Here is a 23,310-nt window from a genome sequence, read left to right as displayed (position 1 = left end):
TACTGGAGATGGGAACCTTGAGGCAAAGGCAGCAGCTCCAACCACTATACTACCAGCTGTTCCACTAACTCTTACTTAATTGACTCATTACTCACTTGCAGTGACCGAAAATCAACTTTACAGTGAGTAATTTCTACTGTATTAGTTGCTGAAAGTACCTTTATCAAGGATACTACAGTGGCAGAGGGATTCAAACCCAGGTTCTTGATTGGAAGGTGAGAACTCTAACCATTATGCCATCTTCTGGATATTAGTTACTTTTGCTGTCCTTGTTAAAGAGAATGAATATTATATTGAGTGCATTTTATAGTGAGGTCTAGCACATTAACCACAGTTAGATGTCATAACACACACACACACACACACACACACACACACACACACACACACACACACACACACACACACACACATTTTCAGAACCACTTGTCCCATACGGGGTCGCGGGGAACCGGAGCCCACCCGGTAACACAGGGCGTAAGGCCGGAGGGGGAGGGGACACACCCAGGACGGGACGCCAGTCCATCGCAAGGCACCCCAAGCAGGACTCGAACCCCAGACCCACCGAGGAGCAGGACTGTGGTCCAACCCGCTGCACCACCGCGCCCCCGATGTCACAACATTACACACAATAAATAATATAATTGTCATATAATAACAAAGCTTATAAAATTGACCAGTTATCATATTTTTGTGAAGAACTCTCAGCAGAGCCCCTGTTTGATAATAAAATTTATAAACTGTCTCCTCATTTTCTAAATGGTGACGTTATGAATTTTCAAAGATATTTTCCAGTTTTCTTTTTTACGCTTTCCATTTTCTGTTTCCTAAAATTTATGTTGCTTGGGCGACCTGTGCTTATCCTCCAACTGACAGATGCTGTAAAGAGTATGCAAATGGAAAAGAAGTGTGGGATCGCCTTAATTCAATTCACTTCCACTGTGTTTACAGCTTGTGCCTGATGTTCCTGAGTGTCAGTGACCAATAACGGGATGAAGAATGTTGCACATATTTATGAGATGAATCAGTCAACAACAGGCAATGAACAGAAGCTTGTGGAGACTACAGAATTTTATTTTCATAGTCATTCATTTTAAATTTGGTTAAATTTTAATGTAGCCTGAAGTTAATAAAATATTCAACTAGAAGGATTTATTGAGTATTTTTTATTTATCATGTCCATATCTGAGATTTTAAGAGAACCCAACAAGCAAATAAATCAAGGGGTGTTTTTATTACTTAAGTTTTATTGTGACTTAGTGGTAAAAGTGGCTTTGGAATAATGAACAAAACAAATTACAAACAGACTTCCAATTGCAATTTTTTCTTGTTGGTTGAAGAGCCACTGTATTACCGCTGGCCCTTTACATGGCAGGACACAAGTTCAAACAGTGCCAAAGAAAGCACCTCTAACATGTTGAGCGCTGATATTTATATGAATGAATGAACAGTCTTGTTGGAGAACAGATGCAGCAGTTTAAGGTCAAAGCAGTGTTTCTCATAATGCGGCATCATCATGGGGGGCTCTTACCAGGAGAGCAGCGAGGTGAGGTAGTCGGGCGTGGTGGGGTCAGGGCTCAGGGGTGGTGAAGTGATGTAGGCAGCAGCCTTGGCCCAGTTCTTGCTCCAGTAGTGAGAGCCATCAGTGCCCAGGCTCGCGGAGATGGGCTCCCCATACACCACGGAACCTGTGGTTCAACCAGAGACTATTAAAGCACCACACTTCCTCTACACACCTCATTCTCAAATCCACAGCACTTCCTCTACGTACACCATTCTTGAAGCCACAGCACTTCCGCAGTGCTTCCTCTACACATGTATACACACTTCACCAGCGGTTCAAGCAAGGCTTCAGACCACAGGCTGTTAAAGCCTGAAACAGTTCCAACCAATTAGAGGCTTCACAGAGAAGGAAGACACACCGAATCCTTAAACTGCAGAAAACACGTCAACCCATTAAGTGGACTACAGGGCCCCAGTGTTTAGGACTAAGAAAGTTAGTAAACAACGCACAAGAAACCCTGCCTTTTTGAGCAATGGACCCCACGGCACCCGACTTACCTTTCTTCCTGGCCAGGGCGATGACGTCGGCGGCGCTCTTGCTCATCACCTTTGTGATGTAGAGCGGGCAGTTGGTCTGGTTGGCTACCGTGATTGAGCGGTTCACTGCCTCCGCCTCCACCTGGATGGAGCAAGAACCGTCAGCATTATCACCGATTGTCCAGTGAGATTTTTTTTTCCCCCAAACTTTATTAAATAAAGTTATCAATAATACACACAAACAAAGCAAACATTAAAATCCACAATCAAACAAACCCAAAACCATTTTCCTATAGTTGGTCAACAAAATTACTAAACAACCATTACATAAAATACATTGTCTTAAAATACATAAACCATTACAGAAAATACAATACTTTCCCATAACAATCCGTAACACCAGTTGTCCGGTGAGATGCAGTATGAGAAGCAGGAACCTCAGAACTAACATGTAACTCAAATAAAAAGGTCAGGGGTGTGAGCTCCAGCACACGTGATCCTGCTCACGGCACCAGAGGGCGTGGCTGGAACTGAGAAGGGACCCACAGCCCAGTGGGTGAAGCGCTCACCTCTTCTGGACGACTCAGGACATGGCCTTCAGGACCAGTGATGCCCAAGCCCAGGATGCGACGCTGCTCCTGCAAGGGAGGGGGAGGTCATTGTAAATGAGGGCGGAGTCAAGTCTGGCACACACCCAATGAGCCTGAATGGCCAATTGCAGAGCTCAGACCAACTTACCTCCGCCACAATGTCCCCATTCTCAGCATGCACCTGTGCAATGGCCCCCAGGTCGCGGATCACGCTGAAAACCTCATAGATCTGCATGGGAAAAGGACAGGTGGGATGGGTGTGTCAGCATATCCCAGAAGCCACTAGTACAGGAGGACCACTAGTGATGGAACCGCAAAGGATTGCAAAGAATCTGAGCAATCAGTCAGATGCACACAATCCATCTGAAAGGTGCTTTTTTGCAATTATTATTATGATACGATGAACAGAGTGGTAAAATCATAACAGTGTAGAAGTTACATTTAGGGATTGTTTAAACAAACATCCCCTGACCCACAATCCCCAGCCGGAACTTGGGCAGAACCCCTCCCCCACCCCTTCTTGACATGAAAGAAGGTGGCAAAGGAAAGATGCTGCTCAAAGAGAATAACTAGGAAATTTAAATATTTGGCTATGTGTAATAGTAATTTTAGAGTGTTGTCACTGTGTTATTTATGTATGAATTTCTTTTGATGTTTTTAAAATAAGAACATGAGGATGACAGATTTTGAGAGCGTGGTTATGTGGTTTTTATAAGTCCTTTTTAGCAAAACGTTATTATCTGTCATAATGAGAGTGTGTTGGAACTACTTTGGACAGTTTTGGTGTTTAACAAATGATTTAATGTTGTTTATTCTTGACTTACATTATGTGTAACAGTTCTTAATGTGTGTTGTATCTATTGTGTTTATTAAAGTTTGGAAAAAAAGAAGTAATTTATTGGTTTAATTTTCTACTAATGCTTTTAACCACATATGGATGCTGATGTCTGTCATTTCAACCACAGTGAATTTCTGTCTGTTGGAATTTTTTTTGTAGACTTATTTTGGTATTGCATTTGTTTTTGTGAGGGTGTTTTGGTTGTGAAGTACACTGGTTGTTTTTAATACTTATTACAGTTTAACAAAGTTGGGCTACTGAAAAAACAAGTCAATAACTTTGTTTTCTTGCAAAGTGATTTTACATGAGCCTCTAACAAGTGTTTAATTAATATAATTTTTAATGTAATTTTTATTGAGAGTGTCTGGAATTTTGTTTGCGTTTCTGGTTTTTCTTTGTTAATTTGTAGTCCATGTTGTTTTAGACTGAGGATTTATTAGTGCTCAGTGTGTGCAAGAGCAGCTTGTTCTTTTGGAAGTCTGTTGTTTTGGTGTTTTTTAAAGATTGAAAAAAACTAATAACTGTCTTGAAAATATTATTTTGCTTTTGGTTTTGACATTGTGGCAATTTTCATCATTGTATATGGCTTAATAAAAAGGAATAAGTACAATAATTTAACGATGCAGTGGTACTGATTTGTATTAGTAAAACAAAAATGAGATAAAGCTTTAACTTTTCTTTAGTTTCTTTAAGATCTTGTTGCATTTTTGTTATTCTAATTGTCTACAGCAGGCTAGAGAGACAAAGGCAACAGTATCCGACTGACTGGTTCTCAGGACAGAAAAATTTTCAGGGAGTCAAAATATTGATACACAGTTTGTGGTTCTAAATTGATATAGATAACAGCACCTCAAAGACTGAAGTCTGTGATTATGGCAAGAGCAAGAAGTGTGTGTCAAGAAGTGTATATGTGCATGTGTATTTATGCATATTTATATCTAGTCATTTAGCTGACGCATTTCTCCAAAGCAATTTACAATGCTAAAGGATCTACAATTATTTTCCCATTTTTACAACTTTAATTTTACTGGAGCAGCAGTTTAGGGTAAGTACTGTGTTGAAGGGTACTACAGCTGGAGGTAAGATTCAAACCTGTGACCTTTGTGTCAAAAGGCAGGAATTGCAACCACTACACTACCCACTGCCCATTAGGCATATAAATACATCCCTATATGTGGATGTACAAATATATGTATTTTTTATGGTACGCATATATATATATTATATGCTTTTACATTTATTCATTTAGCAGACGCTTTTGTCCAAAGCCACATACATCTCAGCAAAACATAAAATTTGTGCATTACATTAAGAGAAAGAGATATGGCTGCAGACATGCGACTCTTAAGTAAACCTAGTTTGTTACCTTCCACTTGATGCACCGATGTTCATCGCTCGAGTAGGTGCGTAAAATACAGGATAGATGAACCCTGATAACCGCCTACCATTTTTTTTTTTTTTTTTTTTTAAACAATATAAGATACACAAACAATCATATACAATGCCGGAGTAGCAGCTGTATAAAAGTTTATCGGGGGATGCTCATGAAGTTACAGTGCATGAACATTTACACCGTACATGAGCTGGAGAGATCTTGGGCAAAATGGGTCCGGAAAAGGTGAGTTTTCAGACCCTTCTTGAATGTAGACAGGGTTTCCGCAGTTCTGGGCGAGAGGGGAAGGTCATTCCACCACAACCGAGCCAGAACCGAGAAGCTCCGTGCTTTACCTTTTGTGCGCGGACCACCAAGTGAGCAGAAGTAGAGGACCGAAGGGGTCTGGCTGGGGTGTAGTGATTGATATATATGTACAAAAGCATATAATACAAGTCTTTTTGTTATCCACTGTACTGTCTGCACTATGAAATAAGAAGGAGAGATAAAAAGTAGTTCTGAAGAAATTATCTCAGTTGGGTGACAGTTCGAGCAGCTTGGGGCAGCTCAGGGACTGATGAAAAGCGGCACAATGTCAGGACTAAGCTTACAGTGTTGCCATACACAAAAGCAAGTCATAACATAAGTGCCAAAAGTGTGCACATTGCAAATATTAGCATCCACAAAATACTGCCATTGCACATTATTACCATCATCATCATCATCAAAACATAATACACCTCTAAAACACAAACTACATACTTTATTCTTTAACATGAAATGTGCAAAAACTTAAATTATCTCACAGCACACAAGTTAGACATCGTACACAAGATTTATTAGTACTTAACAAGTACTGCCATTGCACATTACTATAATACCATTATTTGACCATGACAAACAAAATTCAGTACGACTTAACCAGTACTACTTAACCATTACACGTAACACTGAGTACTTTTTAACCAATACTTCTTAATCATTACTTAACCAACACACACAACATTAAATACAACTCAACCGATACTACTTAATAATCATACACAATGTTCCGTACTACTTATCCAGTACTACTTAACCAATCGTTAACCATCACACAATGCTCAGCATTTCTTGTAACAGCCAAAGCCACTGTAATTCACAGACACAGACTGATGCTGAGAGTCAGATCCATATGCAGTAAAACAGGGTTAACCAAAGAACAGAGAAGAGTAAAAGCGGGGAACACTTACCTGGGAGTCGGAGAGCTGGAAAACATCCTTATAGGCCAGGTAGACGAGGAAAGAGTTCACACCTGGGCATGGAAGAGCAGTGAGAACAGAGAAGTGGGGGCAGGGCAACAAGGCATGCTAGGAGCACAGGATGGTGGAAGCCAGTAACGGACACAGCATTAGTGAGGTCGAGTGCGGTACACTGAGGTACAGTGAGGTATACATGGCGTACTAACAGCGAGGTGAGGTACTATAGTAGCAGCGGTGTAAGACAGGAAAGGTAGAGCAGAGATGGTGTTGGTGATGCAATCGTAGTAATTTGTAGGACAGAAACAGTACAATAGTGATGGTGTGAGATGGTGCAGGTGAAGTAGCAATGGTGTAAGGTGTGCTCTGTACCATGGTCCTTGACCAGCATCTCCATCTCCTCCTGCATGCCCTTGTGCCAGTCTGTGATGTCCACATGCAAGGAGTAGTCGCAGCAGGACTTGCTGTCAGCCCACGACCGCCACTGCTCGAAGGCTGCCACCAGGCTGGACCCGGGTTCTGGAACCACATGGTCAACTAGGAACACACATACACCCCGTTAGCAGCTACTCAAAGACACATGTCCCCGACACGTGTCGCCTCACACTGCCCCCAGTGGACACTTGAGGACAGGCAGTGGTGACATCCGCTCGGCTGAAACATAATCCAATGTTCCCCAATGTCATGCGCTACCTCAGTTGATGAAAATGATTTTCACACCCATGAACGCAGCTCATCGTGAGAAGAGCACAGACCAGCACCATAATATTTCTGCACCATTTCAAAGCAGACCACCAAAAATAAGTTTGTTTCTTTCAGATTTTCCTGACCCCAAATGAGGTACGACTGCAGCAAAATCCCAGCCTTACCATGGCTCATCAAATTAACAGTATTATATTTTGTAACTTCTTCCTAAAAATTAATAACACAGCTCATACCTGGATCAATTTGGTACATGGATTTAATAACTCCCATGTGTGTTTTACACATTCTTCTTAATCGTTGTGCCACCTGGTGTCCTCGGGATTTTATGTAATGCCTTCTGCTCTGTGCTTCCGAGGGGGGCAGGTGGCGCAGCGGTTAACAGCCACAGGTTTGAAGATGCAGATGAAACCCTTTGTCATAATTTGCATATGCTAATTTCATTCAAACAAGTGTGTCTAAATGAGTCTGTGAGGTAGTGGACCACTAAGCAATAAATTCAGGGACTTGAGGAAGGTTTCAACGAATGACAACCATTCAGTTCTCACTGCAGAGGGTGTTTGTGTAGCAACTTTTGACTGCAAGCTATTTAAATACCTGAGACAGATGTGATGAAAGGGTTCGAGAGGGGAGATTATACTCTGGGGGGTGGAGTGACACGGGGGCTATGTGGCGGTACGCACTGATCATGGTGGTGCCCCCCGCCAGGGCAGCACGGGTGCCCTGGTAGAAGTCGTCAGCTGCAGTCATGCCACGGTCAGGCATCTGGAAGCGGGTGTGAACATCGATGCCCCCCGGCATCACCATGCGGCCATGAGCATCGATGGTCTTCACACCGCCAGGAACGATGAGGTTCTCCCCGATTTGCCTGGTGGGGGTGGGAGTGGAGCATTACTCACCGAACTGCGTTCACATCTGAGATGTAAGGCAACTTGTTATTCAAATAAGACACTTGCGTTTAACTACGGATCAGTGTCGGTGTATATGACTGTTCTATTTTATTATCTCAGAGGACGAGACATAGGACTTGTTCTTCAAAATGTGTAATTGCTCGATTTTATTGACTTTTTAGAAAAACAAATAATAATTTAGCATGCAAGAAAATGAATAGCTAAGTGGAAGTGAAACAGCATGGTAATGGGCGGAGCTTCCGCTGCAGACTCACTTGATCAGACCATCCTCCATGTAGATGTCTGCATAGAAAGACTGGTCATCATTGACAATCTTCCCTCCCTTGATGAGCAGACGGTCGCTCTGGAGTAAGACAGGAGAGGGCTGGATAAACACATGCACGCACACACACACACACACACACACACACACACCGCATGCATATGCATCCAGCAAGAACAGTAAATCAGGTTCCACAGGTGGCCAGAGAAGGGTGTGGGGGAGGGGAATTCCTGGCATGCAAAACCCCACTTGGACTGGCACCAGGGTGGGACATGGTCCTGGCAACTGCCTACCCAAAGAAAGGCCTCCCCATTCACACCCTGCCCAGCTGACCTCAGGCAGCTCAAACAAAATGTGATTACTTTATTATTATTATTATTATTATTATTATTATTATTATTATCATCATTATTACTAATTTAGTAATAATAAAAATAAGAAGAATAACAATAATTAGGTCTTCTATAACCATATGTGATTTTAGTGTGATTCCACTGTTCTGGAACCCCTAGTATATGAAACTTGTCAAGTAAATTTAGTTTGAACATAAACTCTGCTATAAAGTAATGTAATTGAATTCTTTTTTACCCCAATGATTATTTTAGACAATAATTTTAATTTTTGTTTATTGCTCACCTGACTCAAAGGTCACTGGTTTGACTCTTACCCTTGACCAAAGTACTTACCCCAAATTGCTCCAGATGTGTAAATAACTGTGTCACTTAACATTGTAAGTCACTTTGGAGAGAAGTGTCACATAAATGTACAGGAGGTAATTTTTACTGTATCAGCTAAAGTACCTCAATCCAGGATAGTAACACTGAGAGTGGGATTCGAACCCAGGTCCTTCAAAGGCAACAGCCTCTAAATGCCGCACCATCTGCAGCTATGTTCTCACATGTCCAACTGGTGACTCCTTCAGCATCATGTGAACTGGTGCTGTGTGTAAGTACAGTGCTAACATATCAGCAGCATGACAGAGGGTACCAGGAGGGGGTGCAGTGCTTAGTGGCGCCCCCTGCAGACGCACAGTCCCAGGCTTTATAGTCCCCTTGCTGTGTCCTCCTCCTGTCCAGGCACTTCAACCTCGGCATTCTGGATGTACAGACAGTGCAAACTGGAGCTTGACAGGCAGGTGAACCACGGTCACCATGGTGACTGTCCTCAATTCACCACAAATCGCTGCTCCTAAAAATATCACCCTGCTTTGATCTCAGCCAAAGTGCCGAGAATCTGCTAAACATCACTGTGGAAAACTAGAGATGGAGTCAAGCTAGACCACTCGTGATTATAATATTCACTTTATTGTTTATTAGTGATGGTGCATCCAATTAGGATGCGGGCTAAAGGAAAGTGGCTCTGAGATCCGGGCGTGGCACACAAATCAGTACACGAGAAACAAAAGGCACCGACACATCCAGTGTGCAGAAAATAAAAAAGAAGCCACGCCCCTCCCCCAACATCCCTTTGTCCTGAACATGGAAAGTAGTAATTAGCCATTCATGGGGGGGGGGGGCTAAATCCCTGCCCCCTCTAGTTTCTGCTCAAAAAGGGAACGGAACCGTTTGGGGGACGGAGGCTGATGGGGGCTGTTTGGGGCTGTCGGGGCTCTCTGCTTCTTCAAAACAAAGGCTGTGTTGTGCTGCCCCCCCACCCCCCATCAGGAATGCACTTAGGCCTGGTGCCTTCCATGCCATGCTAATGACGTTAGCTACCCTGTTAGTTCCAGCGCCTTCGAGCCCACTGCACCCATCCCAGGAGGACCGCTAAAGAAAGGAGGGCTGCCCCACACACAATCGCACACGTACACACACACGGTGATCTGGGACTTTTTCACGCTTGTCCTCTCCATCCATGGTTGGAAAGTTACGTTTTGCTCTCCGAAAAATTAAACATGGGACCGCTGTGTGACTGCGTGTCCAAGGTGTGTTTAAACACCACACAATTACAGTACAATAAGGTACCAGCTTACAGTAAAACTTCAACATATTGGCGAGAAGTGAACTTTAACGATAGATAGATAGATAGATAGATAGATAGATAGATGCTCTACAAACTAAGCCCATAAAAATACAACTGTGAAAAATACAACTTTGAAAGTACCATGATTGGTTGTTGGACTCATGACTGACCATGAACCTTAGCTGTTGACCTGTTTCGGGTTCTGTGTGTGTGGAACCCATGTGCCCCTACAGAAACTGACCAACCAATGAGAACCGTGGGTCAGTTGGGGACATGCGACACCCTTCAAAACACTGGCGCCAAAAATGCCAATCAGATAAACATACAAATATGAATAACTGGCAGTGGCTGATCTGAATACTGAGTGGGACTTTGACATCCATGGGACACTCACTCAAGCAGACAACCAAGGACACTTGATGGAACTCAGGCAACCTGGGACACTCAATGGAACATCCATGGGACTCTGACATCAAGGAGACACTGAACAGAACTGTCATATGAATGGGATACCCAATGGGACACTGGCCTCAAAATACTTTGATAAGACTTTGTAACGTCTATGGGACAGTCAATGATTCATTGACATCAATGGGAGACATGAGAACACACACACACACACACACACACACACACACACACACACACACACACCTTCAGAACCGCTTGTCCCATACGGGGTCACGGGGAACCGGAGCCCACCCGGCAACACAGGGCGTAAGGCCGGAGGGGGACACACCCAGGACGGGACGCCAGTCCGCCGCAAGGCACCCCAAGCGGGACTCGAACCCCAGACCCACCGGAGAGCAGGACTGTGGCCCAACCCACTGCGCCACCGTGCCCCCTAGAAGACTAACATTCATAGAGTTCTCAGAGGGACTCTGATATTCGGTGGGACTCTGAAATTCCGGGGACACTCAGTGAGATGTCCATTGGAGACTGATATCGAAGGAACACTTGACAAGATCCACATCTACAGGACTTTTGGTGGGTCTCTGACATCTATGGGTTGACTGTCTCTTCACATGTCCAGAAACTCAGAAGGACACTGATGCCATGGGGACACCTGAGAAAACTCTTGAAATCCAGAGGACACTCAGTGAGACAATGACATCCAAAGGACACTTGATAAGTCTGAGACCATAGCATACTTGGTGAGTCTCTAACGTCTATGGAACCCTCAAGGGAGCGCTTGACATCTGCAGATACTAAGTGAGACACCAGTGGGACACTGATGCCCTGAGAATACTTAAGAAGACTCTTGACATCCATACGGAACTCAATGGGATTCATACATTCATGGGAAAATCTGTGATGTCCTGACATCCTTAGGGTCCTCACCTGCACTCTTGACATTTGCAGGACACTCAATGGGACATCCATAGGACACCCCACATTCACAGAGCACTTGATAGGACAATGACATATATGGGACATTCCGCGAGACTCTTAGTTCCATGAGACATTTGATTAGAATGTCACATCCAGGACAAGCGGAACATGGATAGGCTGTTAGGAACTGAAGAGGGCAACCCATTAGGCACACACGTGCACACACAGACGCCTAGTGTTGGCACAGTTCTGGCAGCATTGCTTTGTGTGGTCAGTGTGCATTGTGGGACCTGGGACAGGGGCCAATCTCCCGTCAACACTCCTGGGAACTCTGCACAGTTGGGGGGGTGCAGGGCAATGGTGCTCTTGGCATCAAATCACTGTCCTCCACTGAAATGGGGACTGCAGTGAACTAGGACAAACGCTATCCTTACACACAGGCAAGCGCATGCACGTGTACACACACACAATTCAGTCATCAATCCACCTGAAACATGTCTTTGAACTGTGGGAGCAATCCAGAGTTTTTTGGCTATAAATAATTTCAGTATAAACTTATTTACTAAATTTTACTTACTTACTATACTTATTTGCATTGTATTTACTGTAAACGTTCTTAGCTGATATTTCTACCTTAAGCAGTTCACATGACTTCATTGTCTATCACCCACAACTCATTTCACATGAAGAAGAAACCACAGCAGCTGTCAGCGTGTAGTAACAGTATGTGGCTCCTTCACCACTGCACCCCCTTGCTGGACTCTTCCATTGAAGTTCTCAGAGTAGCTGCAAGTTAGAGTATGAAGCTATGCATGCACGGGCCCCATAAACTGGACTGGGAACTATTCACTAGGTACAGTACAGTATGAACTATGGATTGGGTTGGTGGGCGGGGGCCTGAAACCTGATGGGTGTGCCCTGACATCCTCCCTCTCAGCCAGGAGACAGCACCGCAACATCAGACTGACCCAATAACCTCCTTTTGCCTCCTCTTTAGTCCCGCCCTCCTTTTCTTCTCCCTCCTCTCTAATCCCCACTGCTCGGGCACATCTGCATGCTGTGCTAAGTCATCTCCAGAGACCAAAAGCTCCGCCTCTCCTTCCTAGCCACCTCCGGGGCTCGATCCTACCAGTGAACACTGCCGTCGGACTGCGTGTGTCTCTCTGGGATGGTGGTAACGGAAAGCAGGAGAGAAAGGCCCGGAAATTCCAGCGGCAGAACTCAGCTCTCCTTCTCAGTGGAACAGCTCCCATGAGTGAAGGACCAAGACATCCCAAGATTCCACCTAGCAGAATGCTATCTGGCCAAGTCTAGCTGCTCCAGGGAGACTCACACTTGTCCTGTTTGGGAAGACTGGCAAAGACCGGAATGTGGCAGAACTGCTGCGGCACCTTATTCAGGGGCGATACAGCCACAGCTCCTTAACCACTGTGCCCCCGTTGTCAGGCTGCTGCAACTTCACATGCTTCTCAACTTCCCACTGCCAAGCAGAGACCAGGTCTGGGCCACACCCAGAGCTGCATCAGCAATCGGCACAGCCGCCGGAGGGGTGTGGCCTGGCCCATGTGACACCCCGCTTCCCCCGGGACAGCTGGGAGGTCAGGGTAGGAGCAACGTGGGCAACAGGAGACGAGGACAGCGTAATGATGGGAGTAACTGGAAGGGGCCTGTCCTTGGATTGCCAGATCTCACAAGAGCCACGCCTTCTTTGTCCAAAGCGGTTGCTCAGTGCGGTTCCCAGCATGCCTTGCAGGATTAGTAGCGCCCCCTGCACCACCACCCCTCCCACAAAGGAGATTCCTGAAACGTTATCCTGTAGAGCGGGGGTGCAACCCTGGCTGAGGAGACAGGTGTTTTGGGGGGGATGAAGACTCCCGTCTAGCACGCGTTATGCAACCCCTGATGGGGGGTCACCACCGATGTGGGTCTGATCATCTCCTTCTATGCTGGTTACTATGGTTTCCAGCGGCAGCACCCAGGGGGTTGACTGTTGGGCGGGACAGCCTTTGTGACCGACCAAGAGGACAGGAGCTAGCGGTTTAGTCCGGGGGTGGGGGGGTTATTGTTTCATTGACGAAAGGAACCTGGAGCCCCCCACCCCACCCCACCCCACCCACCACACAACCCGTCTCCGTCCATCCGAATCCGGCACAGGCGGCACGCGATGCCCACACCCACCCCGGACCCCACATCGCGACACAACAAAGGATCATGGCCGCGCGGGTGCGAGCGCACACGCTGCCGCTATACTCGTGCACACTGTCACTACTATAGTGCACACACTGTCACTGCGCTAACCGCGAGCACTACCACCGCACTGGCGCACACTGTCATTATCGTCGCGCACATGTCATTATGAGCGAGCACGCTGTCACTAAAACCCGAGCCCGGTGCCATGCGTCGCCTCTCGCGGATCGCTCTCGCGCCGCCGTCTGGCACAATCCGGCGCGCCGCCCGATATGAGTCCACGCTGCAGAGCGCCCCCGGTCCGCGCACAAAGAGCTCGGGTGCCTCCCTCGCGCCGCGGGGCTCGAGCATTGTCTGATCGCTGCTCCGCAGTGCGGTAAAGACGGTTGCAGCGCGGTACATCATCAGGGTAAAGAGGGAACAGGAGAACGGCGCATGATCCCGTTAACCGGCGGATAACGGTTCTCGGGTATCGGCTCCCTGTCCGCGACGAAGTGAGCAGACAGGACGGGGAGGAGGAGGAGAGAGAGACACACAGAGGCGGGCAGAGTGGTTAAGGAACCGACTCACGGTGATGCGAGGGATGTTCTTCTTGCCCTGGTATCCCGACATGTCGAGCCCTCTGTGCACGCGATGGACAGGTACCCGCGATACTGGACACTGGACCTTGGACACAGTGGACACTGGATGCTACCCCCTCTCTGTCTCTGTCTGCGCCGAGTGCGCGCACACCACGGGCACGGCTTCGCGAGGTGATGCGCATGCGCTGAGCCCCGCCCTGCTCCTATGGAACGCCTCCCCCTTCAATAGTAACCCCCCCACATACGGAGAGCGAGAGAGATAGCTACAGTATGAGCATACTACTCACTTACACACACATACATACATGCACATGCCGTACAGACACATACGCATGCTGTATCATATGAGTGCTCGGAATATGACATTTAAAACTCTCTCTCTGTGCGCGCGCGTGTTAAGGGTGAAGAGAGTTGGAGTCCCAGTCACACTCAGAGGGGAGGTGGGCAGTAATGCATTATATGACTTTTGTCTGTCAGTGGAGTATATATTTATAAACGTTTCCGATTTTATACATCAATACTGTTTACCTTTACTCACATACATTTGTAAAGAACTGTACTGTTACTCGGCTACATTTTTGTCACCCTCTTCTGGTTACTTTTGAATTTTTCACATTTGATGTTTTGATTTCCTCTCCTTGAATCGACTCAAAGATCCCGTGACCTTTGGCCTCTTATTTCCATTGGTCATTGCGAGCGTGAACCAGTAATTTTTTTCTCTTCACTGTCAGCTGATTTCTTTTGTTGATTTCATTGGCCACAATTAGCTACCAGTGAGACCAATCAGAGTACACTGTTGAGTTTTGTCCCACCTTGATTGACAACCCAGTTATTCATATGAAAAGACGTGAACTCAAGATATTTAAAAACAATTGGATTAAAAATTTGATCATAAAACAAAATTTGAAATATTTCACTAATCTTATATTTGAACAAATTAGATTTGTATTAGATTTTTTTTAAAATGCAATTTTAATATGCATTAGACTCCAGTAAACCAGTCTGCCAGTTATTTAGTTATTCTGAATTTCTTCAGAAGGTTAAGATCTGTACTCCAGCTGAAGAATTTGTAATTGTGCTGGATGCTGTTCCCAAAGGGCTCTCCCACCTTACATTAGAAAGTCAAGGTAATACACATAATGGCTCATATTCAGATCATCCATCATTAAATAGTATTTACACTTCTGACAAGAATTTTAATAATGCATTCTTGAGGTCATTATGTACAGAAAATACCGTTCCATGCTGGAAATCACAGTGGTGAACAAAACGTGGTGATATACACAGAAAAAAGTATGGACTCCACCTAGGAAATACTGTCTCTCAAATTAAAATAAAAGAGTTTTCCTTGACAAAATTTAATTTGATATATTCAACATAGTGTTAACTAGATAAAGGATATAAACAGGATAGGATATAAACAGTTTATGTAAACTGCATTGTACCAAAACAAATACTGTATAACACATTTTCTTCTTTTGATTATTTACAGTAAAATGTTATGATGTGAAATGGAAAATGTGCTATCAAGATACCTTAAAGTAAACATGAATTTCACAGATTAAGATATTTTCCTTGCATTTAAGTGTAACAACATTAAATCAAAGTATAAGTATAATATTTTGTAAATATCATATTCATAAACAAAAATGGTCAAATCTAAACCTAATATTGCTGTACTGAAAACTGCATGAATTGCAATCTGTTAAGCTTACAAAATTTAAAAAATAAGAAAGCAAGACACACTGCTGAGTTGTTTAATTTGTATAATTTGTCTGGAATATGGCTATAAACACTGACAAAAAAACAATGTAATAAGAGTTGAATACATGTTTGTTTAAATTTTTGTCAATTATTGTTGTAATTGTGTATGGTTCTTCATTTTGCTGTTGAAACGAAAAAAGTTAACTGTAACGAAAAAGTAAGTAAATATGTTTGTGTTCAGAATTAGAATATTCTGTATTGCCATAGATTAATTTTCCTGAAAGTTAAACAGCTCTAAATTATTTCTGAAATGAGTTATTTGGTGAGTTGCTCCTATTTATGACTTTAAGTGCATGGAGTATCAAATGGAATTTGGCTTGAATGCTGTTGGCCAAATCTTTGAAAAGGGCTGTAAAATATTATGAAGGTTAAAAATCACTAATTTTGTTTAAATATGCATGAAGTATTATTGTTCTGAAGTGTTTTAGTTAACTGCTAGTGAAGAGCTGGAAGTGAACATCTAACTGTACAGAAGTTCTGGAAAGTTGGGAAATACTGTACTTTCAATTAATGTTAATATGTTGGTTAATAAGCTAACTGATATGTGGACATTGTGTAATTTTTAAGTTTATGTTTGTTATTTGTTTCTGTTTACTAAAAAGGCTGCACCCAGGGTCATCTTACAACAAATATTCCCATCTGATAATATTTGAAAACTAATCCTGTTAATTTATTAGCCATTTGTTGCAATTTAGCAACTTTTACTATTTCAATGCGACTTACATTTTCATAATTTTACAGTAAAACAGGCAATTTGTTTTCTCCACTTTACTTTCCCATTCCTCCTCATGGGACACCATCACACTCCATTGGAACCCATAGCCTGGTTATGTCGGGGTTATGCCACATAAAATGTAGACTGACAACACATCCAGGTACAAATCACATTTGTGTCGTTGTCCTTTTCTCCCAAAGCATATCAGTCTGTGTGTGTGATCTCCCCACTCCAAGGCTATATACCTTGTGTTCAGCCTGTGCATCTCAATTTAACGCCCTAAGCAAACAATTACCTAACAACAGCGGGTGGTCAAAATAACAGAAACACATAATAATATATGAGCATCAAGGACCTAAGGAGGTATAGGGCCATCCTTTGCCTTCAGGACACTTCTTCTTGGAATGAGTATTATTCAAGTCCTTAACTGTGTGCAGAGAGCGATTGCACCATTTTTGTTGAAGAAATTCCTCAAGTTCTTTGAGGGATGAAGGAGGTGGAAATCTGCGCTCACGCTCTGTGCTTCAAAACTTTCCGTAAGTGTTTAGTGATGTTTAGAGCTAGAGCTGGTGAAAGTATTTGACGTCACCTTGATTTTCATTAAACCATTTTTTAAATTAGTTTAGCAGTGTGTATGGGAACATTATCATCCTGTATTATGGGAACATCATGAAGGAACAGTGTTTGTGCCACAGGGTGCACCTGGTCCTGTAAAATGGCCTCATATTCTTTGGCTGTTATACGGACCTGCAGAACAATCATTGGACCTAATGACTACTACAATTGCTGCCCATACCGTTACAGATCCCGGACCATTCTGAATAGCTGGAAACAGAGATTGTGGGTTGAAAGCATCCTTTGGTTTTCTGCAGATGTGAACTTGTCTAGATCTAGGCAATAGAATGATAATGAGTTATCAGACCATATGACATTACGTTGCTCAGGGGTCCGGCTTCTGTCCTCCTTACACTACCTTATGTGTCTTTGTTAGATTTGGATCCAAGAATAATCTCTTTTTTCATGTGCAGTTTCTGTTATTTTGTCCACCTCCTGTTGATAGCAATCGCATCAGTCAAACTCTCACTCACACACAGTGGCTGAAGCCTCTTGTCCCAAGCAGGGTCACAGTGAGCCAGAGCCTAACCCAGGGTGTAAGGCTGGAGGAGGCACACCTGGAACAGGGCATCAGTCCGTCACAAGGCACCCCAAGCGGGACTTGAACCCCAGACCCGCCAGAGAGCAGGACCCAGCCACACCTGCTGTGCCACTGCACCCCCTCATCACTCAAACTAACTGAGTAATTCATAGAAAGCAGAAAACCCTTGAAAGTTTTACCTCTGGATTTTGAGCACCTTGGCTGTCTGGCCATTTTCATTTCTCAGCTATTTGGACATGTACTTTGTATCTTTGTTTTATTATTATGTTGGTGGACAGCCAGCGGTGTAGCAGTTAGGATTAATGACTCGTTAGGTTCTAGATTTGAATCCTGCTTCTGTCACTATGGTTTTTCCTTGGAGCAATACATTTCCTCTGAACTACTGCAGTATACAGTAAATACCATTATTCCCATTTTTATCAGCCTCTTATCCTATGTAGTATTTGTACCTTTGAAAGTTCTGGATTCAACCCACTGTGGGTTGAATCCAAAACTTTCAAAGGTACAAATATTTTTTCCAATTTATTTCTGCATCTGAAATGAGATTTTTTCCTCACATCTGTTTTCTAATTTTTTTTTTTAGTTCATCGACTTGTTTTTACCCTCCGAGCCTACAGATGTCAGTAAAGAGCGCCAGATGATAGGAGTGCCGAACCACCTTGATTTGACTCACTTTCACTGTGTTTACTGCTCTTGGCTGGTGTTCCTTAGTGTCAGTGATCAATAACAACATGATAGATGTTGCATCTGTTTATGAGATGAATCGATCAACAGTCAGCATTAGACATCCATCCAGTTTCAATAACTGCGTGCCCTGATCAGGGTCACGGTGATCCAAAGCCTATCCCGGAATCATTGGTTGCAAGCCTTAGGAGGGTTACACCTTTTACAGGACAACAGGCCATTGCTGGTAGCCACACACACACATACACACACTACAGGCAATTTAGAGGCCGCAATTCACCTGAACTGCATGCATGGTTTGTGGGAGGCAATCCACACGGACAGGGAGGACACAGACTAAGTGGGGATCGAATCCAAGATCTCTCACACCACCCAGGCACTGTGAGGCAGGAGCTCTACTCACTGCATCACCGTGCTTCCCAGCATTAGACATATAACTTTTATTTTAAGATGTTTTAATTTTACCATAGCTCAAAGTTAATGAAAATGAAAAAATAATTTTTAAGTAATTATCATCATCATCACACACATTTTCTGAACCGCTTGTCCCATACAGGGTCGTGGGGAGCCGGAGCCTACCCGGCAACACAGGGCGTAAGGCCAGAGGGGGAGGGGACACACCCAGGACGGGACGCCAGTCCATCGCAAGGCATCCCAAGCGGGACTCGAACCCCAGACCCACTAGAGAGCAGGACCCAGTCCAACCCACTGCTCCACCACGTCCCCCAGTTTTTAAGTAATTATTTTATCATTTATCATTTTATGTATTATTATTAAGAATTTTTATTTATTAAACATTTTTTTACACAATACCTGTATTATTGAATGACTCAGTAGTAAAAGTGACTTTGGAGATATGAATAAAATGAGCTATGAACAGATTTCCTGTCCCAGCTTTGATCTTAACATGTACTATAAATGACAGTGGTGGACGAGATGCTCAAGACAATGTTGATTTTACGTTCAGAGAATGTGGGGTGTCTTTCAGGAAGAAACACACGCTCACTTCGTACAATTTCACGGGCGCTTTCCGACTCTGTGGACCTTTAAACCGAGAGTCTGACACTCATCCCATTTAGTGACCTGTCTAGATCCACAGCATGTACCTTCCATTATAATGTACGCCATGTTTGCAGCTCCGAGTGGACTGTGGAGCCTTCCCATGATGCCCTGAACAATCATTCAGTCGGGTGTAGTCAGACACTGCTTATCTGGTTTTCTTTGTCCTGAGTGGATAGGACCCCGTGTGACTCTACTTACAGGAAGAGCGCAACTTTTTTTGGAGGTGGTGGCTTTATTAGGATTACTCCGAGGTCATCTCCATGGTCACCAGCGCGAGTCCCACCCTGCACCAAAGTGTCTGACCAATCCTGCCTGCTAACCGGCCTTCTTGGACAAGCTAGTAGATTCCGAGAGTCCCATGCAGACAAACATCTACTGGCTGCACTGCCACACTGGTCTTTCCTGAAGTAAAGGAAGACAACTGTGGACATCAGCATGGGAGGGACGCTCCAGTGTTCTTGTGCCTATGTGGTTTTCTGATCCAACAGTATAACTTACATCCCCAGTATGACTGTTACACCTTAATTATGACTTTCACCCACAATATGACTTACACCTTAACTATAACTGTACAGTGTGTTGTTTTAACAAGTGTATGAATGTTTGTTTCTGATTATACATCAATTATTTGTTTTTGTGGCACACACACACATTTTCAGAACCGCTCGTCCCATACAGGGTCACGGGGGAACCAGAGCCTACCCGGCAACACAGGGCGTAAGGCCGGAGGGGGAGGGGACACACCCAGGACAGGACGCCAGTCCGTTGCAAGGCACCCCAAGCGGGACTCAAACCGCAGACCCACCGGAGAGCAGGACTGTGGTCCAACCCACTGTGCCACTGCACCCCCTGTTTTGGTGGCATTTAATGCTTTTTACAATCACTTCAGTATATTAAATTGTGTGTTTGTTTTTTAATGATTTTGCTGAGAAATGTGGAGATGTGTATTTTTAGGTGGTTTAACAGCATTAAATTCAAGAAAGGGTACAACAAACCTTAATTATGACTCTTACATTCCCAATATGACTTTCATATCCCCAGGATGACTGTTAAAACCCCAGTATGACTTTTACACCTTAATCATGCTTGTGACACCAATATGACTCTTATACCTTTATCACGACTCCTGAATTTATGAGTCATACCTCCAAAATAACTGCTATACCTTAATTATGACTGTTCCACCCCCAAAATTATTCTTGTACCATGATGTGACTCTTATACCTTAATTATGACTCTTTTATTCACAGTCTGACTCTTATAAGTTAGAACTGTTATGCCCCCAATATGATTCTAGAATTTATATCCCCAAAATAAGTCATAGACCTAAAATTATGATTCTGATACCCAGTATCACTCTTTTGCCCACAGTGTGATTTGTACCCCTAACATAACTATTATACCTTAAGTATAACTCTACAGTTTGACACTTATACTCCCAGTATAACTCTTGAATTTATGACTCTTACACCCCAAAAATAAGTCTTGCACCTTAATTATGACTCTGACACTCTCAATATGACTCTTATGCTTTAATTATGACTTTTTCATCCCCCAGTGGTGTGGTGGTGCAGCAGACTTGGCTGGGTCCTGTTCTCTGGTGGGTCGGGGGTTCGAGTCCCGCTTGGGGTGCCCTGGGACGGAATGGTGTTCTGTCCTGGGTGTGTCCCCTCTAGCCCTACACCCCGTGTTGCTGCGTTAGGCTCTGGCTCACCTCGGGACAAGTGGCTTCAGCCAGTGTGTGTGTGTCTTTCACCCCCAGCATGACCCTTGAATTTCACTCTTACACCCCCAAAATAAGTCTTGCACCTTCATTATGACACTGACACCACTAATATGACTCTTACACCTTAATTATGACTCTTACACCCCAGTATGACTTATACCTTAAATATAATTCTAATACCCCCAATGTGATTCTTACACCCCAATGTAATTTATACCTTATTTATGACTTTTGTATCTTAATTATGATATTTGCTTGTGTGAATGTTGAATGTTAGATCTTCTTGTCACCTCCAAGCGCTTATGTTGTGCGTTGGTTATGTGCTGGTTGGAGGGTGGTCAATGGGCGGTTGGAATGGGAGGCTTTTGGCGGGTTAAGTCACCGGGACTGCACCGCGAGCATGAAAGGGGGTGGGTCTTGGATGCCAGATCTCGTTGATAAGCCTTCTGCAGGTGTCGTGGGCTCAATTCGATGAAACACTGATGAAGGAAGGTGCCCACTTGACAACCCTAGCGAAATGCTCGCAGTGATCCCCGGTGAGAAGGGTCAATGGTTAGGTTAAAATCAAATAAGATGGCTGGTGGATTGAGGTAGTTGGAATAGGTGTTGAGAAGAAAATGAGTACTGTTGGCATGGTTAGTTTGTGTCCAACCCCCATAATTTTAGCACAAGGGTTTTAACATCTTACCCTGTGTATTATTGTATGATTCTGACACCCCCAATATGACTTACCTTTATTTATACCTTACAGCTTATACCTTATGCCCAATGTGATTCTTACATACTCGACATGACTCTTGCACGCAAAATATGACCGTTACACCACCAATATGACTGACACACCCCCCAGAATGAGTTTTAGATCTCCATTGTGAATACAGAGCACTTGGATTTAACAAGTCTGTTTTTTTTTTTTTTTTTAATTAAACGGGATAATCACTGATATCCTCACAGTAATTTATTTGAAATCCACGCCTCTACGATTCTATAACGAATAAAATTACTGAAGGCCAATACAAATACCCCTGTGCTGACTGTGCACAAAGCCTCACCCCACCTCACCCCACCCCACCAGGGCCGCGCGCGAGTCCTACCTGGTCCCCGAGGTTCTGCAGGGCTTCCTTGCCCGTGCTCCTTCGGATTTCCACCCGGCTCGCGCCGCACTGACTAGCGATGTCTCCCTGCCTGTCGATGACTCGCCCGTCGTTGCGGGGGGTCCCGCGCGCCGGCGACAGCGAGTCCAGGTCCAGGGTTTTGTTCTCGGCGGCCCCCTCGACCGGGCAGAACATGCCGCAGAATTTCTGCCGGGGTTTCGGGCTCCCGGAGCCCATGTTCCTGAAGAAGGCGGGCACGTCCTCGGCGGCCGACATGCTCACAGATGAGCTGTGTGTGTCTGTTTGTGTGTGGGGGGGGGGAACCAGGGGGTCTCCGAGGGGGGGGAGGGGGGGTGGAGTGCCCTGCCGCAAAAATCCGAGAAAGAAAGCTGTGGGTACAGCGCGAGCCAACCCGCCGGTTCCACGCACGCGACGAGGGTTCTGGTCCTGAAAGAAAGGAAAATACACATACACACACGCGCAGATGCAACAGAGCGAGAGCGAGCGCGTGAGTGATGCGCGAACTGCGGAGCGAAGACACACCTAGAAAGCCGAGACGCAGGAGCGATCGCTGTCGGGCCGCGCGCACCCGTCACACATGAACATCACACAGGTGCGAGGACTGTGGCGACGGCTGACATCTGTTGCGTGCGGTCGCGCGCTGCCACACCTAACCGGGGAAAAAATAAAGAAATAAGTTGATAATAATTATAGCGGGAACCCGCTGTAATCAGGGTGGAGGGAGCGTGTTACAGTCAGCTGGAGAAATCACCAATGATACAATAAAGCTGGGGGTTACAAGCAGGCGCGAGGGAGGGGGGATGACGGAGGGAAAAAGGACCAGGAGCGGCTCGCGGAGCGGGAGCACCGAGGTGGAGGCGGAGAGAGGGAGCGCGCGAGCGGAGCGCGCGGACGAAGGCGGAGCGCAGTGGGGGAGGTGAGAGCTCGGTTGGGCGCTGTCTCTGTGTGTGTGTGTGTGTGTGTGTGTGTGTGTGTGTGTGTGTGTGTGTGTGTGTGTGTGTGGGGGGGGGGGCGTGGCAGTCCGGCATGCGCAGCCACGGCCGCTCCGGGCGCTGTTCTTTCAGCACCGTGAG

The 23,310-nt window shown here is 44.9% G+C and overlaps 1 protein-coding gene across 3 annotated transcripts in view; it reads right to left on the bottom strand.

The window, feature by feature from the left end:
- The window catches only part of dpysl2b (dihydropyrimidinase like 2b), a 28,599-nt gene extending 5,536 nt beyond the window's left edge, over positions 1-23,063 (bottom strand). The window contains exons 1-10 of one of the 3 annotated variants that reach the window (XM_029252801.1): positions 22,760-23,063; positions 22,217-22,663; positions 7,946-8,034; positions 7,464-7,648; positions 6,451-6,615; positions 6,073-6,134; positions 2,779-2,859; positions 2,610-2,678; positions 2,062-2,182; positions 1,532-1,688 (exon numbers count right to left, since the gene is read on the bottom strand). In XM_029252801.1, coding sequence (XP_029108634.1) covers positions 1,532-1,688; positions 2,062-2,182; positions 2,610-2,678; positions 2,779-2,859; positions 6,073-6,134; positions 6,451-6,615; positions 7,464-7,648; positions 7,946-8,034; positions 22,217-22,492 — 1,205 coding nt within the window. In that variant the 5' untranslated portion in view covers positions 22,493-22,663; positions 22,760-23,063. Of the gene's footprint in view, positions 1-1,531; positions 1,689-2,061; positions 2,183-2,609; positions 2,679-2,778; positions 2,860-6,072; positions 6,135-6,450; positions 6,616-7,463; positions 7,649-7,945; positions 8,035-14,004; positions 14,197-22,216; positions 22,739-22,759 lie in introns of those variants that run through there. The other 2 variants (XM_018734492.2, XM_018734491.2) reach the window with 2 other exon arrangements.
- Between the last annotated feature and the right edge of the window lie 247 nt (positions 23,064-23,310).

Source organism: Scleropages formosus, chromosome 6 (genome assembly GCF_900964775.1).
Source record: "Scleropages formosus chromosome 6, fSclFor1.1, whole genome shotgun sequence".
Lineage (NCBI taxonomy): Eukaryota > Metazoa > Chordata > Actinopteri > Osteoglossiformes > Osteoglossidae > Scleropages > Scleropages formosus.
This window is presented reverse-complemented; position numbering and strand designations above follow the sequence as displayed.